Genomic DNA, 20,418 nt, shown 5'->3' on the forward strand with positions numbered 1-20,418 from the left:
TGGAAATTGAATTTGGGGATCTATTTGGTGTTCAGAAAATGGTTTTTGTGAAATTATTTTAACTTTGTGACATGGCAAGATGGATTCTTGTTGTCATTTTCACTGCAGATTCTGACCAAGCAATAGTGAGACTGCTACATTTCACATACACATCTTCTTCAAAGTTCGACTTGTTGTGTGTTCATAGATGAAATTCTGTTTGGTAAAATTAAGGTTGTCTTTCTTTTTTCTAAAACTGGTCTACCCATTCTCCTCTAATATTCATAAAGATATGTACCAGGTCCTAGCCTGGTAAAACCAGCTTCTTATTCTACACTTTGCTTCTTCCAGAGGGTCTGGATGAAGCAGTGTCCAATCCGAACCAGTGAGCTGTTGATGTTAATCCAATGTTTGGAAGTGTGACCAACACGGACTGAACGGCTTGGTTCACGTCCTCCTATGCCATCACTAAAACTGTAGAATAATTCTAAAACCGAGCAGAAAATCAACGTCATCATTCACAACTTCTCCTTTTGTTCGCTGAAGGAACAGTAGAAATTCTAACAAACAATCCAAGTCAAGGGTCTGCTCTCAGTCTGTGCTTTAGATAATGTAGGGGAAACGGTATACTTGGTTGTACTATAAAATGGCACTTTGTGGCTTGAGAATACATAATACTGCCCCTTTAATTTAATAGGTGGGTCATACCCTTATTATGCTTCATCTGGCTATCTGACTGCAACATGAATAATCTAAGTTGAGGCAGAAATAATAATAAAACTTTCCCTGATTTAAAAAAAAACAACAAATAAACGCCTCCTATGACAGGGTTTCATTGTCAGAATTTTTTTTTTTAGCTTTAGGGTTTTTTAAGTAATGGATGATACTGCTACCCATGAGGCATCTAAGTTTCTAAGTTATTTTATTTAGTGGTTTTACTGAGGCTTATGCTTATTAGGCATTACTACATGAGAGAGAAAGAGAGATGGATAATGTATGCCACTCTCCCCTCCCGGTGTGAGAAGCTTGCACCATTACATTTGGAGTTGTGGGCTAAAAAGTTTGGGAACCATTGGTCTAAACGACCTCTGTCACATTACACTGGAACATTTAATGCCACCAAACAGACCAGAGTCAAACAGCCTGGTTTTGTCTAATGGCCTCTTCCAGTGGCACCACTGTGTCTGTAAAACAAGTTAAGACTAGACTCATGGAGGGGTGGACTGAGCGGTGGAGACAGACATGGTGAAAATCAATGAGAACTGTCAATGTTCCTGTAGGTCATGTTATCCTATGAAAAAGTATCAAGTTTGTGTAGAGTGATTATTCACCAATACAGTGTTTTGCAAAAGTAACACCATGAACTTGAGATTTTGTTCTCTTACTATCACTAACTTCAGGGCAGTTTATTGAGATTTGTGTGTTAGAGCAACACACAAATCTCAGAATTAGACCAACCCTGAATAGGAGTATCTAGTTTATTTACTTTGGATGAACATAATTAGCTTTTTCTTCTTTTGCTCTTTCCTTTTGGTTTGTTATTTTGTTTATATTTCCTTTTAATTCCTGTAAAGCACTTTGTATTGCCTTGTTGCTAAAAATGTGCTATATAAATAAAATTTCCTTTACGAAGGAGAACATTCACATGCATGGCACTTTTCATATTTTCATTGATTAACCTTATAGACTTTTATTTACTTAAAAAAATTTAAATAATATATTTTGAATGTAGTGTGAAACTCTTTGGGGTTCTCTGGACAAAGCCCTATACAAGTGCAGTCCATTTGCCATACAGGTTTATGTCTTTGAAATATGCTTATGGAATTATTAGGGATCAGACTCTGCATGTTTTTTGCAGAGCAACAGTCTGCTAGGAGCTAACAATGCGTAACCATCTGGAGGGAAGTATAACTGGGATTATGTGTGCTTTGAGTGTTGTAATTATGGCATCAATATCTTAATTTTTTATACTGCAAAATGTACACTATTATTTGACAGTTCAGATGAAATAAACAACCGTATCTTGACAGCTTTGGGCCAAATGGCAGAGAAGATCTTCCAAAGTCTACAATTCAGTACATACCAACAGCTGTTGACTCTAGTTGACTCTGCATTTTTCCATTTCTTCAGTTAGTTCAGCTGGTTTTGTTTGTTACTCAGGTATAAGCATCTCCTCCAAGACCTGGCCGCCAACACCAGTCCAGACCACCCAGAGTTTGAACAACTTTCCAGTAAGTATCTCTTTATTCAAATTAGTGCATGTTTTTGTTTTAGTACAACTGAAATATGGACCGTCATTATTTACATCTCCACCTTTCATTATGTCTTTGCTAATGAATTTCTTATTAAATGCAAACAGGAGCAGCTTTAATGTGGTTTGCATCATTAGACAAAGATCATGTTGGCCTCCTTCAAACATCTTTAAGCAACAAATTAAGGAGTCCGCACAGTTAGAAACTCTATGGCTTGTCCTCATGACACTGTAGTCTGTCTGATTGTCTTTATTTAAAGGAAAATGAAAAGTGTTTTTCTTCATAACTCCATTGTAAGTGTGAAATTTTCATTTGACTGGAGAGGAAATGAAAGCAAGAGAATACTGTGTGTACATGTGGCTCCAGTTTGACCTCATTAATTAGGAGTGGATCAGAGCATATTAAGCAGGCGGTTATATTAATAAATAAAATCTTCAACATCACCACAGATCTTTATAATGACTATTTCCAGTTGTCAAATAAACAGCAAATGTGCTTCAAGTGCAAATATACACAAGGAATTATTTATGTGTATCAATTAAAATGTGGTTTCTGGTGTGCTGCGTGTGCTTACAAATTAAAATCTCCTCTGACTCTAAAATGAAGGTACATATCTTACTGTGCCCTCCTTTTTCCTTCCTCTTCTCATTAGTATTTTTTTTTTTATCGGGGAGCTTTGCATGTGTAGCACATACGAGCACATAATGGAAATATTTCAATGAAAAATTTTGGATAATTTTAGCAAAACTGGATTAAGCTAACAGAGAATCACAAGAGACTTGACTGTTGTTTCCATTCTGTATCCGTTTGTTTTCCTTCTTCTTTGTCCCTTTTCCCTGAAGCATTACTTTTCTCTTCCTACATATTAAGGCAGGATTTAATTGGTGTACCTACGCTGAGTTTTCATGGTTGCAAATTTTGGGACTTGAGTGTCTGGAACACAGTCGGACCTGAGCAGTGCAGCTCAGGTTCTAATCTGTGAAGTCTGATAAATCTTTGTACTGACTCAAACACAACTGAAGAAAAATGTGGAATAAAGAGTTGCAGCAGGTGGAAGATAAATGTGGAATCCAAGGCAACAAACGGTCCTGCTGCTGTCAGTGACTGTTGAAATAGTCATATTTTCTGTATTTTTTGTTTCTTTGTTTGTTTTATTGATAAACCAGACATTTCCAGAAATTGCTTCTTTTATTTTCTCTTTTGCTTCTTATTTGGTTTCTTTTTCTTAATTTCTTGAATGAAGTTAATTTTCATAGAATCACAGCTTTTGGAAGCAGAGGAGGATGGGGACGAGGCCTGCACAAGTCATCTCAGGCTTAGTAGTGCTAGTAATAGAACTACTAAGTTAAGTTTTAATTTATTTTTTGTTGTTGTTGGTAGTAAGCTAGTGTTTAAATTATGCATATTGGATTAAAATCTAGATTAGTGAGAAGTTTGCGTCAGACTTTGCTTTTAAATCCAAGCTCACTGATAGCGTTCATTATTGGGGCGTGTCCCAATAATAAAAATGAATCTCTTTATTTCTCTTTCCTGTTGTTATCACACACATAATTTCTGAAACCTCCTGAAGCCACCAGTCAGGGTTGGCTTCCTAAGCCAACTAGTGATACCAAAAGTGATAGCTGCTTACAACTATCACTCTTAAGCCTTCCTAAAGAAGCCTCTTCTTTCCTAATTTCCAACATGATTTACAGTCGGATTACTGAAAACAGAGTTCATACAACTTCATCTTCTGTGATTTCCTGAAGATTTCTGCTTACAGCTATCACTTTCTTTCCTTCTCCTAATTCTTTTTGTAAATGCACTTTTTGGAGGAGGCCTGGCAGAAGCGAGGGGCTGATTTAGCACCACTGACTAGACTTTGTGCACTCAGGTCCCATGTTAGCTTTATTCTTTCAAGTCAGAGGCTTTGTTCTTTCCCAAGTGATCCTTGGAGAAATGGAACATTTGCAGGCAAGGCGTTTTAACTTCAAAGTCTTTGCATTGTTAACTGATGCACAGTAGAGTTTATGTAGAATGATTCTTCTAAAAACTGTACAGGAGAACATTGGCTGCATGTAACTTTTACAGATGATATTTGTTATTAAGCTGGGAAAACACTGCAAGCACCTTCTTCAGTTGTGCACTGCACCAATGTCCAGTAGTTGAAGACAGCCAGCTGCTTTGCACAAAAACAAGACGTGAATTTGTGAACTTGTGAGGGCAAAAACTCAAGATTTCCTCATAGAAATTCCTCCCATAATTATTACAGACACTGCTGCACATGTGTGTTGCCAGTGACAAAGTGGAGAGAGAGGGGGTAAAGCAACAAACTGGGACATTAACACCACAAAATGGTATGATGGTTTATTTTCTAGACCACGGGGGCCAAATCCAGCCCACCAGGACAAGGTAACAGTTCTGTGCCTAAATATTGTTTAATCAGTCAAGTTAAATCAGGTTTTATCTGTGTACTGCCAAATTACATCAATGTGAAAAATTTTTCAATATTATTTAACTTTAAGACATACTTACTGAAGCAGACATAGCTATTTATTCATATCTTAGCAGTTTGTTAATGGGTTTTATCAATACATTCTGCCACACCAAGAGGACGTTCATGATCTTAATGAGTCTGACACTTTTGCTATAAGCTGTTCAGCGAGAGTTTCCTTGATTGGCTTTAAAGGTCCACTATTATGCTTCCTGGAACAAGCGTTCGGTGTGATATGGAAAACTTGTTCCTTACATTTAATACACAAAATCATTCTCAAATATTGAGATTTCACCTGATCAGTGAATGAGGCCTGTTTTGACCTCAATAAGGAATGCGATGTTTTATGGCTGCATCACAATTATGCAAATGAGCTGCTGCTGGCCAGGCAGCATCAAGAGACGTTTCAGACGCATCAAAAGTGATTCAAAAAATTTTAAATTAAATTTCAACATAATTTTTCATGACACAACTTTGGTTTTACCACTTACAGACAGTTTTATTAATAGCTAATTTCCAACATAATTTACAGTCGGGTTACTGAAAACGGAGTTCATACAACTTCATCTTCTGTGATTTCCTGAAGATTTCTGCTTACAGCTGAGCCTACATCTACTTTGTCAGCTCTGTAAACTTTTATTCCACAGGCTAATTTTACTCAACTCTGGAAGAAAAAAAATTGCATAGCTATTATTTATGACTCCTGCGGTGGATGATAGAGTGACATCTGACCTCTGCATTGTTTAAACACTTGTGCCATTACTGGTAACTGGGATGTCATCAGTCCAGTCAGTACGACATTCCTCTGATGGTAATGGTTTGATGTTGTAAATCCTTTAAAGATGGGGTATTATTTTTTATAATACCCCATGCTTGCTGGGTTTCTGTACATATCATAGACATAAAACTAACTTGAAAGCAACTATTGCATTATGGGACAGAAGGATCCCTGTGGTGGAGACCAGCATCCCTAATTAAAATAACCATGGTTTGGTGATTCTGAACACACTGTTCAGCAGACCATCACACCTAATCAGGACTCTGAATATTTTCATTTTCAGTAGAGTTCCTGACAGGAACTTAATGAAATCAGGTTGTGTTGGTCTGTGATCTTATGAAGCCTTTCAAAAACAGATCAGAAAATGTATTGTTAAAAACAAATAATCCAGTTTTCAATTTATTTGTTAATTTTTAAGATGTATCATACATTCTCAGAGAAGACCAGCATGATCACTGTTCAGAACTCAAGATTTGCTTCTTCAGCTGGCTTTTGTCTTCACAATGGGTTACTTATAATATTTGCATTCATCTGAACTTGTATCTGTATCTATATTTGTGAATGTGACAATATAACTATGTCAATCAATTTGTTTCAGTGAAAACTATTTAGAAAAATCAAAATTATACTTCACTAGAGTAGTGACAAAATGTAGACTTAATGTTTTCTTCTCTTTACAGAATTTTTTTATGATTCTGTAACTGATGAATGCAGTGGTGTAAGACTGAAGCAAAATACACAAGATTATTAAATGTACAGACGGCCTGCCATAGTTGTGCACCAAGCAGCTCAACTGCATTTACTGTTTGGTTGGAGCTAATACAGGAGAAACAGTGGAGTGGTTATTTGAGTTACTGTTGCCATTTTACTGTCTTGGAGCAATCTGCACTCTCTCCTGAAATCAGCAAGACCTTTTCCACCTCTGTATATGTGCTTACCATGTTCTGCAAACTCTGCCGATTGTTCCCAATCCATTTGTTGGTTCTTATATTCTAGTCTTATATTACTTTTATAACTATCACTGCTAATTTACTAGAGAGCTTTTATCTGGAGCCCTTCACTGCTTCACATGGTTTTGAAATGTTTTTTTCTCAACCAAAACATATAGTTCTTTCTTGCATGTTTGCTCTTTCATTTGACACAGAAATGTGTGCATGCCCACAATATGTTTAGAAACATATTAGTTTTGATTGAGAAAGATTTTGATTCACACACAAGTTTTGTGAATGTCCTCCTAATACACTATATATCTTTGATTTCTGTAGGAGCCGTGGCTGCTGTGTGTGAAGTGTCCCAGCGTATCCAGGGCAACGCTCAGCGCCATGAAAACCACCTCCAGCTCTGCAGAGTGCAAAAGCTGCTGCAGGGCCGAAAGACGCGGGTGTTGGCTCCAGGTTGGATCCTCCAGTGACGCATTCCTTTCATCTTCTTCATCAATTGCCACCATCTCTCTTATACATTCCTGAATCTGTTGCTCAAAGTCCTTTGAGACACAAAGGGGAAAGGAAGACACAGCTAAGCTTAAGCAGGGCGACAGTATGTCAGGACATAAGGGTTCATCTGTTTTGAACCCCTGCCAGGCTGTTGTGTCTTTGAGCAAGGCACTTCATCAGTCTTCCATGGTCAGAGTGCCCAGTGGCAGCCATACTTCTGTCAGTCTGCTCCGGGGCAGGGCATTGTGGCTACAATGTAGCTCACCAGCATCAGTGTGTTTAATGCATCTGAATGACTGAACACTAAGAAGGCTGATAGCCTTTTGCAGGATTTTGTGACTGTTTTTCATGTTTGCTCTCTGTCTGCTGGTGGGAGCGTGTGTTTACCTGTGTGTGTGTGTGTGGTTGACAGAGTAGAAGCGTGTGTTTTTATCCAGCGTTTCTCAGTCTTGTGGTTGGTGCTTTTGAAAATTTGCACTGAAGTCATGCAAACCAAGCGAGCTGTGTGAGTTGGCGCGCGCACCCTCACACTCGATTCAGTGTGTCAGGTAGATTCATTCATTGTGAAAACCTACAATTACTATGTCGTAATCTTCTTAGGGGGTAAAGAGGAAGATTATGACCCCACACCTGGATAATGGTAGGTGGAAACGCTGTAGATTAATATAACAGCACAAATTTAATGGGGAAAGGCTGTAAAAAAAAAAAAAAAAAGAAGAAAGAATCGTTTTTATGTGCTTACAATTAAATACGCTGCAGAACTATTGAACTGTCTTTGCTTGTCTTGCTGTACATCTTTGACTACTGGAAAATACTTTAAGTACCGGTAGATACAAGTTATAAAAGTATTTCAATTAATGGATTAATGTACCTTTACCCTTCACCTGTTTTCTACCTTTTTAATTTATTTCCTCTCTTGAGTTGCGGTTCATCCAGTGCTTTGTGGAATGGTGGCTCTTTTCTTCCTGCCACTCCCCTTCCTTTTGTTTGCCTCAGGAGGATTAGGCCTCATTGTAGCGCTGCTCGCCCTGCCAATCTCCCCCAGGACCAATTAGAGTCCGGCTTCATCTTGCAGACCAGAAGATAAAAAGAAAGCCAGAATGTGTGTTTCTCTTAATGTGTGTATGCGTGCCTTTGTGTGTGACGGCATGTGTGTGCCGGTGTGTGCTTGTTTATGTTGCCTATTTAGGACCTTTTGTGGTGTATTTAGTAGTCTCCTAAAGACCTCATGGTGCAGAAGCACATTTTAATGGAAAGGGGTTATGATTAGAGGTAGGGTGTAAATTAAGTTGATTATTCATATCCTAAAATTAATGGATAGAAAATACAAACCTGTGTTTGTCTTTGTGGATATGCAAGCTGCTTTTAAATCAGCTCATGGAGGCTGATAGTGAACGTTGAATAGCAGCTCATGTCTCTAAGGCCAATGTGGAAAGTTTTGAAAGCTTCCTCTCATCCAAGTTCTCAAGCCTTTGCAGTGCACAGGCTCCATTTTAGTGAATAAAGCTCCGGTCCCACCAGGCAGACTTCAGAGGTGCAGCAGCACCTCCCCACACAGCAACCTCATCCCAACCCATTCTCCTTCCTCCTCACCATCACCACCTTTAATGTTGGAGAAAGAAAAGCAGTGCCTATTACAGATCAGAAGCATAAGAGCCCCTCCAACATATTAAGTAGCTTTGGAGGACAGGAGAGGGGCAATTGTGGGACTCAAAGCCTAAATCACTAAGGCAGATACAGCACACTGTTGTGTGTTTTTATGTCTGTTTATGTATTTGTTACTGAAGTCCTAAATTTTCTATGTAATGAGATTTAATTGTCCATGCATCTGCCAAATATTTCCCCTTCACTTCAATTATTTTTATTTTTCATTTCATGACATGGTTTAAAAAATAATAATCTGAGATTGTATTTTTTGAGCCTTTATTAATTTCTGATCACCCAGGCATTTCTTTTTTATTTTAAGTCAGAAATCATGTTATCTTTAAATTATACAAAAGAAATTTTTAGTTTTCTTGAAACCCAGTATAGAAGCTCAGTTATTCAAACATATTTATGGAAATGTTCACATTCTAGAGCCACTGTCAGACAAGCTAATCTGCAAGCTGTAATTGCATGGAATCATTTTTAAGTTGGGTTAGTTCAAACCTAACCATGTGGGGCAAATGAGCGTGGTTACAAACGACCCTGAGATGCCGTACAACGCTAATGTTCTTCAGCTGTGGTTCTGGTCCGATCTGGAAGGGTTCTGCTGGGGGTAACTTGAAAGGATCAACCAAAGACGCTAATAACATCATGAAAGGGTTAGCCATTATTTTCTGTTGTTTTCCTTTAGATCTTTGTCTTAAACAGTTGTGTAAATGAATAGTAAGTTTGATTCATTCTTCTAGACTCTTTGGTTTGTCTCGGCAGGTAAGCTCATTCTTAAGATTTTCATTTAATGCTTGAGAGTTCTATCCAGAAGCTGCAGCTAAAGTCCAAAAACCTTTTGCAAATTCTGCCACTGATTTCTTGGCTTGTTTAATAAATGGTATTTATGGGTTATCTCTGCTTCAATAGCAGTTTAACAAAAAGTCAGCCAGAAAAGCTTCTAAGGTTTGACTTAGGAGAGTATGGTGAGTAAATTTAGTTTCAGTAAGCATTACCTTGAAGTAAGCTGCTAATCCTGGTTAGATCAGGAAAAGACTATGGAGATCGACTGAACACCAGATGAACTAAGAATGTTATGTGTTTAAACTCCTGAATTTGAAGTAACAAAATAATTCTCATGTGAATCTTCTCTTTTAATGTGTACCTGCAATAGTGCCTATGTCTCAAACAAGCTAATTAGATTTCAGTAAGTGTTTATTTCATGTTTATTGGAACAGTCAGTCATTTTGCCAGTGAAACATGTGAGAAGTCATGGCATGTCTTTCTTTTTGAAGCACATTGCATTTATAAGCAATGTGACCCATTCTTGGCCCCACCACTTAATCTCAGTGGGCTTGTCTGCTGCTGAAAATGTCCTTCCTGAGCCCAAAGGCAGAGCTGCAGTCACTCAGGCTAACTACAATCACTTTGGTGAAAATGACTCTGGACCCAGGATAAATTTTCATTTTATCTATCTAAATGTCAGTCCCCTGCTTATTAGCTGTCATCTTACTGCTGCCAATCAAAGTAAAAACATGAGCTTTTCTCTTGGTAAAAGATGTGCTGATGTGCTGCTGCAACAAATAAAGAAAAAAACATTGAAGCAAAAATAAACTGGATTAAATAATAGGAATTATATGCAGGTAATTCAACCTTTTCTCATTCTCTGTACTAAATAATTTGATGTATGATTTGGAGTGTCTGACTGAATTCATTTTTTATATATACACTGCATCTTTGACCCATACCCAAAATCAGAAAAGAAATTGAGCTAAAAATGATTTATTTAGAGCTTTCCATGTTCAATTTTGATATATATATTTTTTAATTTCCAAATAACCCATGTCCTGTAGAGAAAGTAACTTTTTTTTTTTTTTCAACCAATCATCTCTATTTCACAGGAAGATGGTTCATCCGTGAAGGTTGGCTAAACATGGTTCCTCCAAAGGGCTCTGAGGCAAAGCCCAAGATGTTCTTCCTGTTCTCTGACCTCCTGCTGGAGGCCAGACGCTGCAGCCCACTGTCTCTCTCCAGTGGCCAGAAGTTTGTAGGCCAGCACGCCTACCCACTGCAAGACGCTGCTGTTGAAAAGGTGTTTGGCCACACCAGGAGCCAGGGAGGACTGCTCAGTGTGAGTTCTTGTAGCCTTTAGTATGACAGGTTTGTTTTTAGTTTTTGAAAGCACAAATAGAATTATGATTTTTTTCCATGTACTCTGCAACACACAGAAAAATGTTCTATATATTTATTAAACAAACAAAATAGCTGTACAGATTGTAAAGATCAGTTCAAACGTTCTTTGTCTATTAGGTTAACTTCAGTACTCAGTCTCTCCAGAAGATGGAATTTGCTTTTTGAGTATTATCCATGCAAGTGTGTTGTATACTAATTAAAAGGTGCTTGGTAATTATTCTTGGGTGGGGGAGGGAATTTTTGTTCTTGAGTTGTGAAGTGTTAATGTCAGTGTAAATGATTTAAGCCAGGCATATTAAGCCCTAGGCCTTACAGTCCAGATATAATTGGATTCAACCCACGAGGTAATTTCATACATTTATTAATAATGTAATGCCAGAAAGAGTTCACAAGCTGCTTGGGAAAGTTAGACGCAACAAGGTAACTTATGGCACTTTCCACTTGCCAAGTAATAGCAAACCAAGTGCACATTTTACTAGTAAACTGACCATGTGTAATGATTTCACATGCGAAAGCATCTGAAACTCTATCATAATACATACATTTTTACACAACTACCATTTGTTTTAACTGTCAACATAATGTGCAAAATCTTAAATGTATGCATGAAATTTAAAAGAAAAAAGGATGAAGTGCAACACTACGACAACTACATAAGGAAAAAGTTTTTAATAAGAAAAATAGTGAGAGAGAGAGAGAAAATAAAGCTCAACAGGTGGATAGTATGACTAGAAAAGCACTCTAAGTTCAGTTTAGTTACCATTTTACTCTGTAAAGAGGAGAGAATTAGAATGTGCAATTCAACCATGAGCCAACAGTTTATTCATGTTATGGATGTTTATTCTTTTAATAAGACAAAAACATTCAAGCAGGAGCAATAAAAGAAAGACTGAAAAATAAAGGAACTGAGGGAAGAACTTGGGGTCTCTCACACCAAATGCACCACTAGCTTCACTGCTCCCTAGAATTCCTCTATTTGTTGTTGATTTTTTTGTGCAGCAGCTTTACAAAGCAAAGTGCAGGTGGAGTAACGCTCCCACCTCTGTGTGGAGGTGCGAGTTGCTTGGTGGCTCCTGGATAGGAGCCACCAAGCAACAAGAAATGAGTAAAAATTTCTTCAACTTTTTACTCAGTGCACTGTTAGGGATATTTGCATGATGTCTATCCAAACTCCACACTGCTCCTTACTCCTCAAAGCTCTTTGTCTGTCTCACTGTACCATGTTTAGTTGAGAGCAGCAGCATCTGTGTTGTTTTTAGCTTGGCTCCACAGGGTTCACTTCAGTCTCCTACAGAAAGCTCAGCAAAAGCTGTTTTTAGTCTGGAAGTGTAAAATACATCTGTTTGCTAGTTCTTGCTAGTGCTGGGTTACTATGCTAACTTGGTGTCCTTCAGATGATGTTTGTTTCTGTTTTCTTGTCAAGAGCTACACTTATCAAATTTTGTGACAAGTTTAGGCTTTTGGCTCATTATCTACCGTCCTTATTGATTGATGTGATCAGAAGCATGTTGTGTCACTACACTAATAGTTTCTGTGTGAAATGGCAGGTGGTCATTTGGTGCTCAAGGACATTTTTACATGGGGAATTGAACTGGCAACCTTCTTGTCAGTAAGCTACTTAATTCCGTCATGAGTCTGTACCTTTCCTGTGCCTGGGGGAAAAAATGATTTCCTCACATTGGATTGTGCCCCAAGGACAGATAGATCAGGTTTTATGTCTGTCTTATTGTGAGGATTAGTGTTAAACAAGTAAGAGGCAGAGTTAAGCTTAGAATAAGTGACCAGGAAGTGAATAAAATCCTCATCTTTGTGTGGGTGGGCGTGTGTATGTGTGTGTGTGTGTGTGTGTGTGTGTGCATGTGAGAGAGAGAGAATCATCTAGTTGCTGGATCTGATTAGGTTGCAGATCCATCTCTTCTGGTCTTCCAGTAAATGCATCTTCCTCAACCCCACTCTGCCATCTCCCTGCAGCTTATCTAATGGTAGAAATGGCATTTCATTAGCCTCTTATCCCACAGTGCCCCCCATGCATACGCAATAGCTTTACACATAATTTCTCATAACGACACATTATTGATCCTGGGCCCCTACCTGAGCTAGAGGAAAAGGGCTATCAGCACTCCAGGGCCCTCATCATGCAGGACCATGAGGAATTAAAGCTAAATTAAATTTGACAGCTGTAAATGCCATGCCAATCTATATGCAAAGTTTAAAAAAAAAAAATTATTTTTATCAAAAATTCTGTCTTTTTCTTCTCTCCTTTCTTTTTTTTCCTTTCCTCTTTTCCTCATGTTTTTTTGTTGTCTTGCTTCTTTCTCTCTGTCTGTCCTTACCTTCCCCGACACTCTCTCTCTTCCTCCTGTTAATATTCCCTCATTCCTTAAGTATTTTCTCACATCGCTGACAGATTCTCTTTGATGTATAAATAATTAGACTAAATTATGTGCAGCGATCAGGATTTCTGCTTTGCTGTTCCTATTACACAAAATAATTTCTACCTAAGAGGATCAGATTTCCTGTCAAATCCCTAATTATCGTGCTGCAGTGGAGCTGGAATTTATTTATGCAGGGGTGGGTTTCTAATATTATGAAGCACTCTGCTCATCCTGACTCACTGAACTCTTTAATAAGACTTATGTTGATGTTGCACTTGAAAGATTTTGTTTAAATGTCCAAATAAAAAAATACATCTCCCTCTGTCTAGATTAAATTATAATTATCCTTCATGAACTTCTGGTCAGTCTCTAGTCAATACCTTGCGGACTACTTTGTCAATGTCATGTAACCATTGAGAAAACAGAACTAAAAATATTTAACTACAATATCATTCCTCTTGCCGACTTAAAATTGTATTTTTCCTGGAAACTTCACCTGGTTACAGCACAATCTTAACTAACATTTCTTCCAAGCACAATTTTTTTAACTGCAAATGTCACTTTGAGGCTTATTCTGCTAATTTCTTGTAGAAACAGCAGCGGCTTTTTTTCAGGAATAGTATTGGCTTGATCTGGGCTGCCCCCTACTGTCTGTCCTCCATCACTGCAGGCAGGTGTTTCACCTAAAAACAAGCCTTAGAATAAGAAACAGGCCAATAAGAAACTGGTATGATCCAATTGGCTACAAATGTTCTTTATGTTCTTTGGCCTCTTAAGCAAACCAACTTTTCAATATGAGGCAAAAATTAAGCTTCAATTCAAAGCAATTCATGTTTCTCTAAAGACAAAACATTCAACCTAGAGTTATGAATAAAGGGATATAAAATCTAAAATGCAGAATCATTGTTTTCTGTTTTACAGTTTCCAGTGGCATTAGAATACTGTCACAATCATTTCATAGATTTAGTTTTAATATATTTCATTACAACCTTATATTGCATATGATAAACTATAATTCTCCTATTTAAAGTTGTGTTAGGAAGATGTTTCCCTATTTTTAAAAGGAATACACAGAAAAATTAATTATTTGATAGAATCTTACAGGAGTTGGGTAAGTAACAGAGATGGATTTTTTAAATGTTTTTAATAGCAGTGTTTGTGGAGGTTGGCTGCACTGACATGCACTCACAAAAAACTGAATAAGTTGAATATCCATTTTTTATTGTTACTTTTAAAATTATCATAATAAAAACCTAAAATTTAAGGTGGTATTGTCGCATCTTACTGATGTGATCTTGTCACATCAGTAAGACGCCACTCCTGTAATGTACTGATTCCATTAACAGGAGCCTGCTTATATTTAGAATGGACATCACTACTTAGTAAAAAAAAAAAAAAAAAAAAAAAAACTCCAGACCTGGAAATATGGAAATAGACAGGAACCGATTAGGAACTCACATCTTCATCAGACATCATTAATTTTTTCTTCCCATATCTTCCTCCAGCTAACCTTCCCCAATGCAAAACTCCTGCTGATGTCCAGTAACCATGACGACCTCAATGACTGGTATCAGTGCCTGAGCTCAACCATAAGGTATGTAGCTGCTACACGCACATACACCAGGTGTTGGCTTTAACTTTGATTGTTCTAACATTAAATAGCTCATATTGACTTACCCTGTGTTTCAACCTATAAAGTGAGTATTTCTTGTCAGAGACTAAACCAATATGAATACCAGAGAGCTGTCTATAGGAGAACAGACAACCATTTTGAAGCTGAGAAAAGAAGAAAAATTGATCAACCACTGGACAAACATTGGGCCCAGCAAGCACCACAATTTGGAACTGTACTGAGCAACAGACGTCGAACTGGTCAGCCAAGGAAAATAATAGTAGAGTTGATGATAAAAATCTAGTGATCGCTGTGAAGAAAAACTTCCAAACATCAGTAAGTGACATCACCGACAACCTCTGCAGTGCAGAGGTGAAGGTATCACAGTCCACTGTTCAAAGAAGACTCAGAGAGCAAAAATATAGAGGGCAAAGAGGCAAACCACTCATCAGTGGTAAGAATCAGAAAGCCAGGTTGCAATTTGCAAAGAAGTACAAAGATGAGCAAGAAAAAGTTCAGGAGCACAAACTTAAGGACTGATGAGACCAAGATCAATCTCTACCAACGTGATGGAAAGGCCAAAGTGGGGAGAAAAAAAGGAACTGCTTTTGATCCGAAGCACATAAGCTCATCTGTGAAGCAAGGTGGAGATTATGTCAAGGATTGGGCTTGCATGGCTGCTTCTGGAACAGGCTCATTGATTTTTATTGATGATGGTATTGATGCTGTAACTGATGATGATTGCAGCAGAACAAAATCCAAAGTGTACTGAAATATTTTGTCTACCAACCCAAAGAGAAATGCATCCAAAAGTAATCGGGACAATGGCTCAAAACATACTGCCAACAAAACAAAGACCTTCATCAAGAGACAAAAGTGAAAGGTTTTGGACTGGCCAAGTCCAAAACCTTTCTCTCTTTGATCTTAGCCAGAGAGAGAAAGGTTTGGGCTCTCTTTGATCTTAGCCAAAGAAAGAAAGGGGAGGAGAAATGTGGGCTCTCTTTGGTTAAGATCAAAGAGAGCCCACATTTCTCCTCCCTTTCAGTCTCTATAGAGACTGAAAGGGGAGTCTCCTAAAGAGGAGACTGAAAGGAGAAACCCCGCAAACAAACAAGAACTGAAAGAATCTGCGGTAAGAGCCTGGAAGAGCATCACAGTGAAGAATTCAACAGTTTGGTGAAGTTGATGGGTTGGAGGATTGAGGCATTCACTGCAGGATGTAGGGGTGATGGTGGGGACGGCGGTAGGAGTTTGCCTTGCAATCAGTGGATCACTGGTTTGATTCCCACTCCGCCATTGTTGTTTGTGTCCTTGGGCAAGACACTTCTGACAGATTGAACACTGCAACCGTGTCAGCAAGTGAATGTGTTCCATTTGATTTAAAGGATACTATAAATAAAATGTAGTAATATTACATATTATTCACGTTAACATTATTTTTCCTTTACTTTTGCTCACCTAAAAATGTAGTGGTGTAATGCAAATGATGATATAAACTAATTTCCGTAACATGCAAATACCAGGAAATAAAAGCTGACATGTTTTTTCTGGCAGTCTGTTGACATTCTGAACTCTTGTCTCGTGCTCATCTTTTGATCTTAAACCCAAATGTCTTCAATGTACAACAAAACCAAAGAATTTGGGTTTGCTCTTCCATTATAGGGGACTGTAAGTATCTTCTTGTCTCCAGTGTAATGATACGTGTGGTTATTAGCAGATCTCTACCAAAGGTAATCAGAAGTTGGACTTTCCAAACCTTTGTATCTCTCTCTGCTACTTTTGCAGGGTTTCTTCCCTCAGTTTCGTGCCATATATGTGCACAAAAGTCCTCCATATTTAAACACAACAAAGGTCCTTCAACAAACACTCATCTGGCATAATGCTGAATGTGACCGCTGATGTGTTTCCAGGAAGCTGCAATCTAAGCACACAGTGGTTCTTCAGAGAGATGAACGGTGTGGCCCACCTCTCCGCCCGGCTGTGGATCACACCAATCCAGGCAGGAAGAGAGACTTGGTGAGTGGAAAAGCCATCTGAAACTTCCTCACTGGTATAAATTGGTCAGACAATAAAAAAGATCCTGCAAACTGTAAATTTGAAATTAAGTTATTTATTTGACTGGGGGAATGCACTTTGATCAACATTTCTGTAAATGTGCCATGATAATTTCATCCATTCCATCCATCCACAATGAGCATTTGTCTTGGTAAACAGATTATACAAAACACGGTTTAAATAAAACAGCATCTCTGTTGGTAATCTGCTGCAGGTCTTCTGTCTTCTTTAAAGATTAGACTCATCATCCAGTTCAGTTTGAGGTTGTTTCCTGTCTGTCAGGCTGCTCTGTATTTAGCTGTACTGTCATTTATACATGCTTGGTGAGAAATTAGTTTCCCCTTTCCACTTTGTAAACTAAATCCCGCCTCTGCCTTCAGGCCAGCGTTGAACCCTCAGAGCACGTTCAGAAGTCAGTGGCAGAGCTGGAGTGCAGCGCCCCCAAGAGGACAAAGCAGTCAGTCGACGCAGAACCAATGTAAGATCCTTGTATTTCTGCAGATCTGAACATTCCAGATTAATAGTGAAGAGTTATATTCTGTTTTGCTCCCTGGGGTGACAGTTTCTGCTTAGAGCTTTGGAGCAGCTTTATTAGCTGGACAACAAATATGTCCTAAAATCAAAGGGGACATTAAATAAATAAATAATCTGATGGGAAAATATAAGAATGAAAAGAAAATGTAATGTTTATTAGTTTTTCAATTGTTGACCTTATGGTGTTTTTAGAATATAAAGCACTTTGAACTGCCTTGTTGCATAAATATGCTATAAAAATAAACGTGATTGATTGACCGAAGATTGAACATGATTGTGCAATATTTAAGTTTTCTATTCCTACCTTGCCTTCTGTTCTGTGTGAAGCGGTTTGATTGAGAACATTCTCTCTGTGCCCAGCAGTGCAGAAGCCTCCTCTTCCAGCTGTGTGATCCTCTGATTGGTTCCTTCAGTCTCAGATGATTGTGGACTCTCACCTGCACATTTTGGTTCCACACTCCGGCTGTCCTCTAAATCATCACATGCAGCTGGACTGCCTGCGTCACCCAGATGTTTTCCTCTGCATTTACTTCAGCCTCAGAGCTTTTTATTATTACTAACCTCAACTTTCTAACTTCATGTAACTTTTTTTTTTCTCTTACCTACAGATCAAATAGATCTGCAATTAACCATGAGATCCTGCTGTTGCAACCTTAGCAGTGAGTCACATAAACAATAATCATGAGATAATTAAACATATAGCACTATATGCAAAAGGTTAACATTGTGTAAACATTGAATTCTATTGACTGATTGACTTGATTCAGCTAATATCTGTTTCTGTATTCTGATAAAGAATGTATGCCTTTAACTCCTAAAACCAGAGAATACAAACTGATGGAGAGTTCAGGGTTCTGCTGCCATGCAGCTGCAGGATAACTCCTCACTCACTGCTCCTTCCTGAAAGTTCCTGTGGTGTGTACCTGAAGGTTCTGTGTCTATCTGCATCCAGGCAGAACAACCTGGTTAACAGACATGGATCTGGAACATGTTTTCCTCCCTTTATTCTGCCTTTTTACAGAAATTCTGCAAATATTACCTCTATTATGCGTCTTTATATTGCACACTGAGTCTTTTTATCTTTTTTTTGCTACTCAACATGCTATTTAAAGCTGTTACACTGGTTTCAAATAAAAATTGATAAAAATGATAATTTCCTCATTAAATGAAAACAATAAAACAAACTTAAACTTGAGTGCTTGATTTTGTTGTTGCTCATTGATTCCTGAATGGTTTGAATAGATTAAACAGAATTAATTAATGTGTTGCATTAATATTACAATATTGTGATGTAGAGCTCAGAAGAAGCAGTGTTAGATCAAACCCGCATTCCGTCATGGGAGAAGAAGTGGAGGTGGTTGAGGAATAATTCAAACATATAAAAACTTTGATGTTCATCTGGACAACAGACTGGACTGGAGACACAACGGTGAAGCATCTATAAGAGACGAAGCAGACTGGACTTGTTGAAGAAGCCAAGATCCTTCAGGGTTTGCAGCAAGATGGTGCAGATCTTCTATTAGTCTGTTCAGAGCGTCATCTCTGCTGGTGTCATCTGTTGGGCTGCAGCATCAGAGCCAGGAACTTAAAAAGGTTCAACAGCCTGATAAAGAAGCTGGTTCTACTCTGGGGACCACTGTGGAACTTTTGGAGATGATGATACAAAGAAGGTGTATTGATAAAAACAACAAAATTATGGAGAACCCTGACCATCATTTTCATGAGACTGTCGTGTCAAAAGATAGTGTCTTCAGTCAGAGGCTTCTTTAGATTTGTTGTAGTACAGACTGCTACAGGAGATATTTCCTGCCAACATCCATTGCTATCTACAATGACTCTTTTTGAATTAATATGAGTTACAACAACCTTTAATACCCGTTTGGGATCAATAAAGTATTTTGAATATGGTTAGTTGTCAGATCTGACTTTACTTCAGACACAGAAATAGAAATAAGGATAATACAGCTTTCAACATTTTAAACAAACCAGAGCATTGTGTGTAATTTCAACAAAGCCAGGAGTTTAGTGACAAAAAAGGAACAGTTCCATTTAACTCAGCAATACAACCAAAATCAAACCAGGAGATCACACATGCACATAATTCATATCTGACAACAAGAAACCAAATTCTAAAGTGTATCACCGCTCTCACATTAAATGAGTTCACACAGCAGAAGAGCCGTGTGTCATGATGTTTTAAATATTAAACACCTCTATTAATGAACTGAATAGACAAAGATTCTGTTTCTATTTTGGATGACAGGTGATGAGTTATTTTATCACCACAGTCTGTCAGATCCAACGTCCAGAGAACTTTCTCTGTAACTTCATGTTGGAGCTATTTCTCTATTTTTTGTTGAATCTTAAATCCTACTTCTCATTTGCAATGAATTCCTGTTTTAACATCAGAGGGCTCCATTCTCCTGTTCTTATGAATGAGATAATCTCAGTGTCAGTCAAAAGGCACACCGTAACAGGGCATTATTCCTGAGAGAAAATATGCAACAACAAAAAAAAAACTGAAAGTACTTTGGAAGCTGATACAATGACACTTGAATTCTTTACATCCTGTACAAAGGAGAATCAGCGCTTTTGCTTCACAAAGTCCTGTTCACTGTGTGAAGCAAGGAGCTTAGACTCTAACATTAGTAATAAGATATGAGTTAGAAGCAAGGTAATGTTAATAATATTTCCATTTATTTGGAGAAACTTTATGTGGTCATTATTATGAAACTGTTATTAAGACTGGGACAGATTATGCCCAGGTGATTACACTGGCCTTGTTGAATATCAGTCTCTTTTTCACAGGTTTGGACATGAAGGACTTAAGAGGAGGGGGCACTAGGATATTTAAAATAACAGTTCTTATGCCCCTGTCCACATTTAAGACATTCTCAACTTCTGACATTGCTCATTTGACATCTGTACTTAAGGACCAGACTAAAACAGTCTTGGTACTGAACATTTAATTGGTTGTTCACAACATAGGTGAAGCTAAAGGGCTGTTGCAATGTTTCTGCTGCCAATGGTTAATCATCTTAACCAGACTGTTCCAAAGAACAAGGAAGTGGACAGAATGATTGATAATTAATTCATGGACACAGA

The 20,418-nt window shown here is 38.0% G+C and overlaps 1 protein-coding gene across 3 annotated transcripts in view; it reads left to right on the forward strand.

The window, feature by feature from the left end:
• arhgef39 (Rho guanine nucleotide exchange factor (GEF) 39) overlaps positions 1-18,508 on the forward strand; it is a 32,272-nt gene extending 13,764 nt beyond the window's left edge. For 2 of the 3 annotated variants that reach the window (XR_006369736.1, XR_006369737.1), the window contains exons 6-13: positions 2,140-2,210; positions 6,748-6,876; positions 10,446-10,675; positions 14,618-14,706; positions 16,635-16,740; positions 17,160-17,257; positions 17,677-17,972; positions 18,138-18,489. Coding sequence is in view for 1 of the 3 variants with exons in the window: in XM_044107614.1 (XP_043963549.1) it covers positions 2,140-2,210; positions 6,748-6,876; positions 10,446-10,675; positions 14,618-14,706; positions 16,635-16,740; positions 17,160-17,257; positions 17,677-17,713 (760 nt within the window). In the remaining 2 variants the exon portion in view is untranslated. Of the gene's footprint in view, positions 1-2,139; positions 2,211-6,747; positions 6,877-10,445; positions 10,676-14,617; positions 14,707-16,634; positions 16,741-17,159; positions 17,258-17,676 lie in introns of all 3 variants that reach the window. The other variant, XM_044107614.1, reaches the window with a different exon arrangement.
• The last annotated feature ends 1,910 nt before the right edge of the window (positions 18,509-20,418 follow it).

This window comes from Gambusia affinis, linkage group LG23 (assembly GCF_019740435.1).
Source record: "Gambusia affinis linkage group LG23, SWU_Gaff_1.0, whole genome shotgun sequence".
Lineage (NCBI taxonomy): Eukaryota > Metazoa > Chordata > Actinopteri > Cyprinodontiformes > Poeciliidae > Gambusia > Gambusia affinis.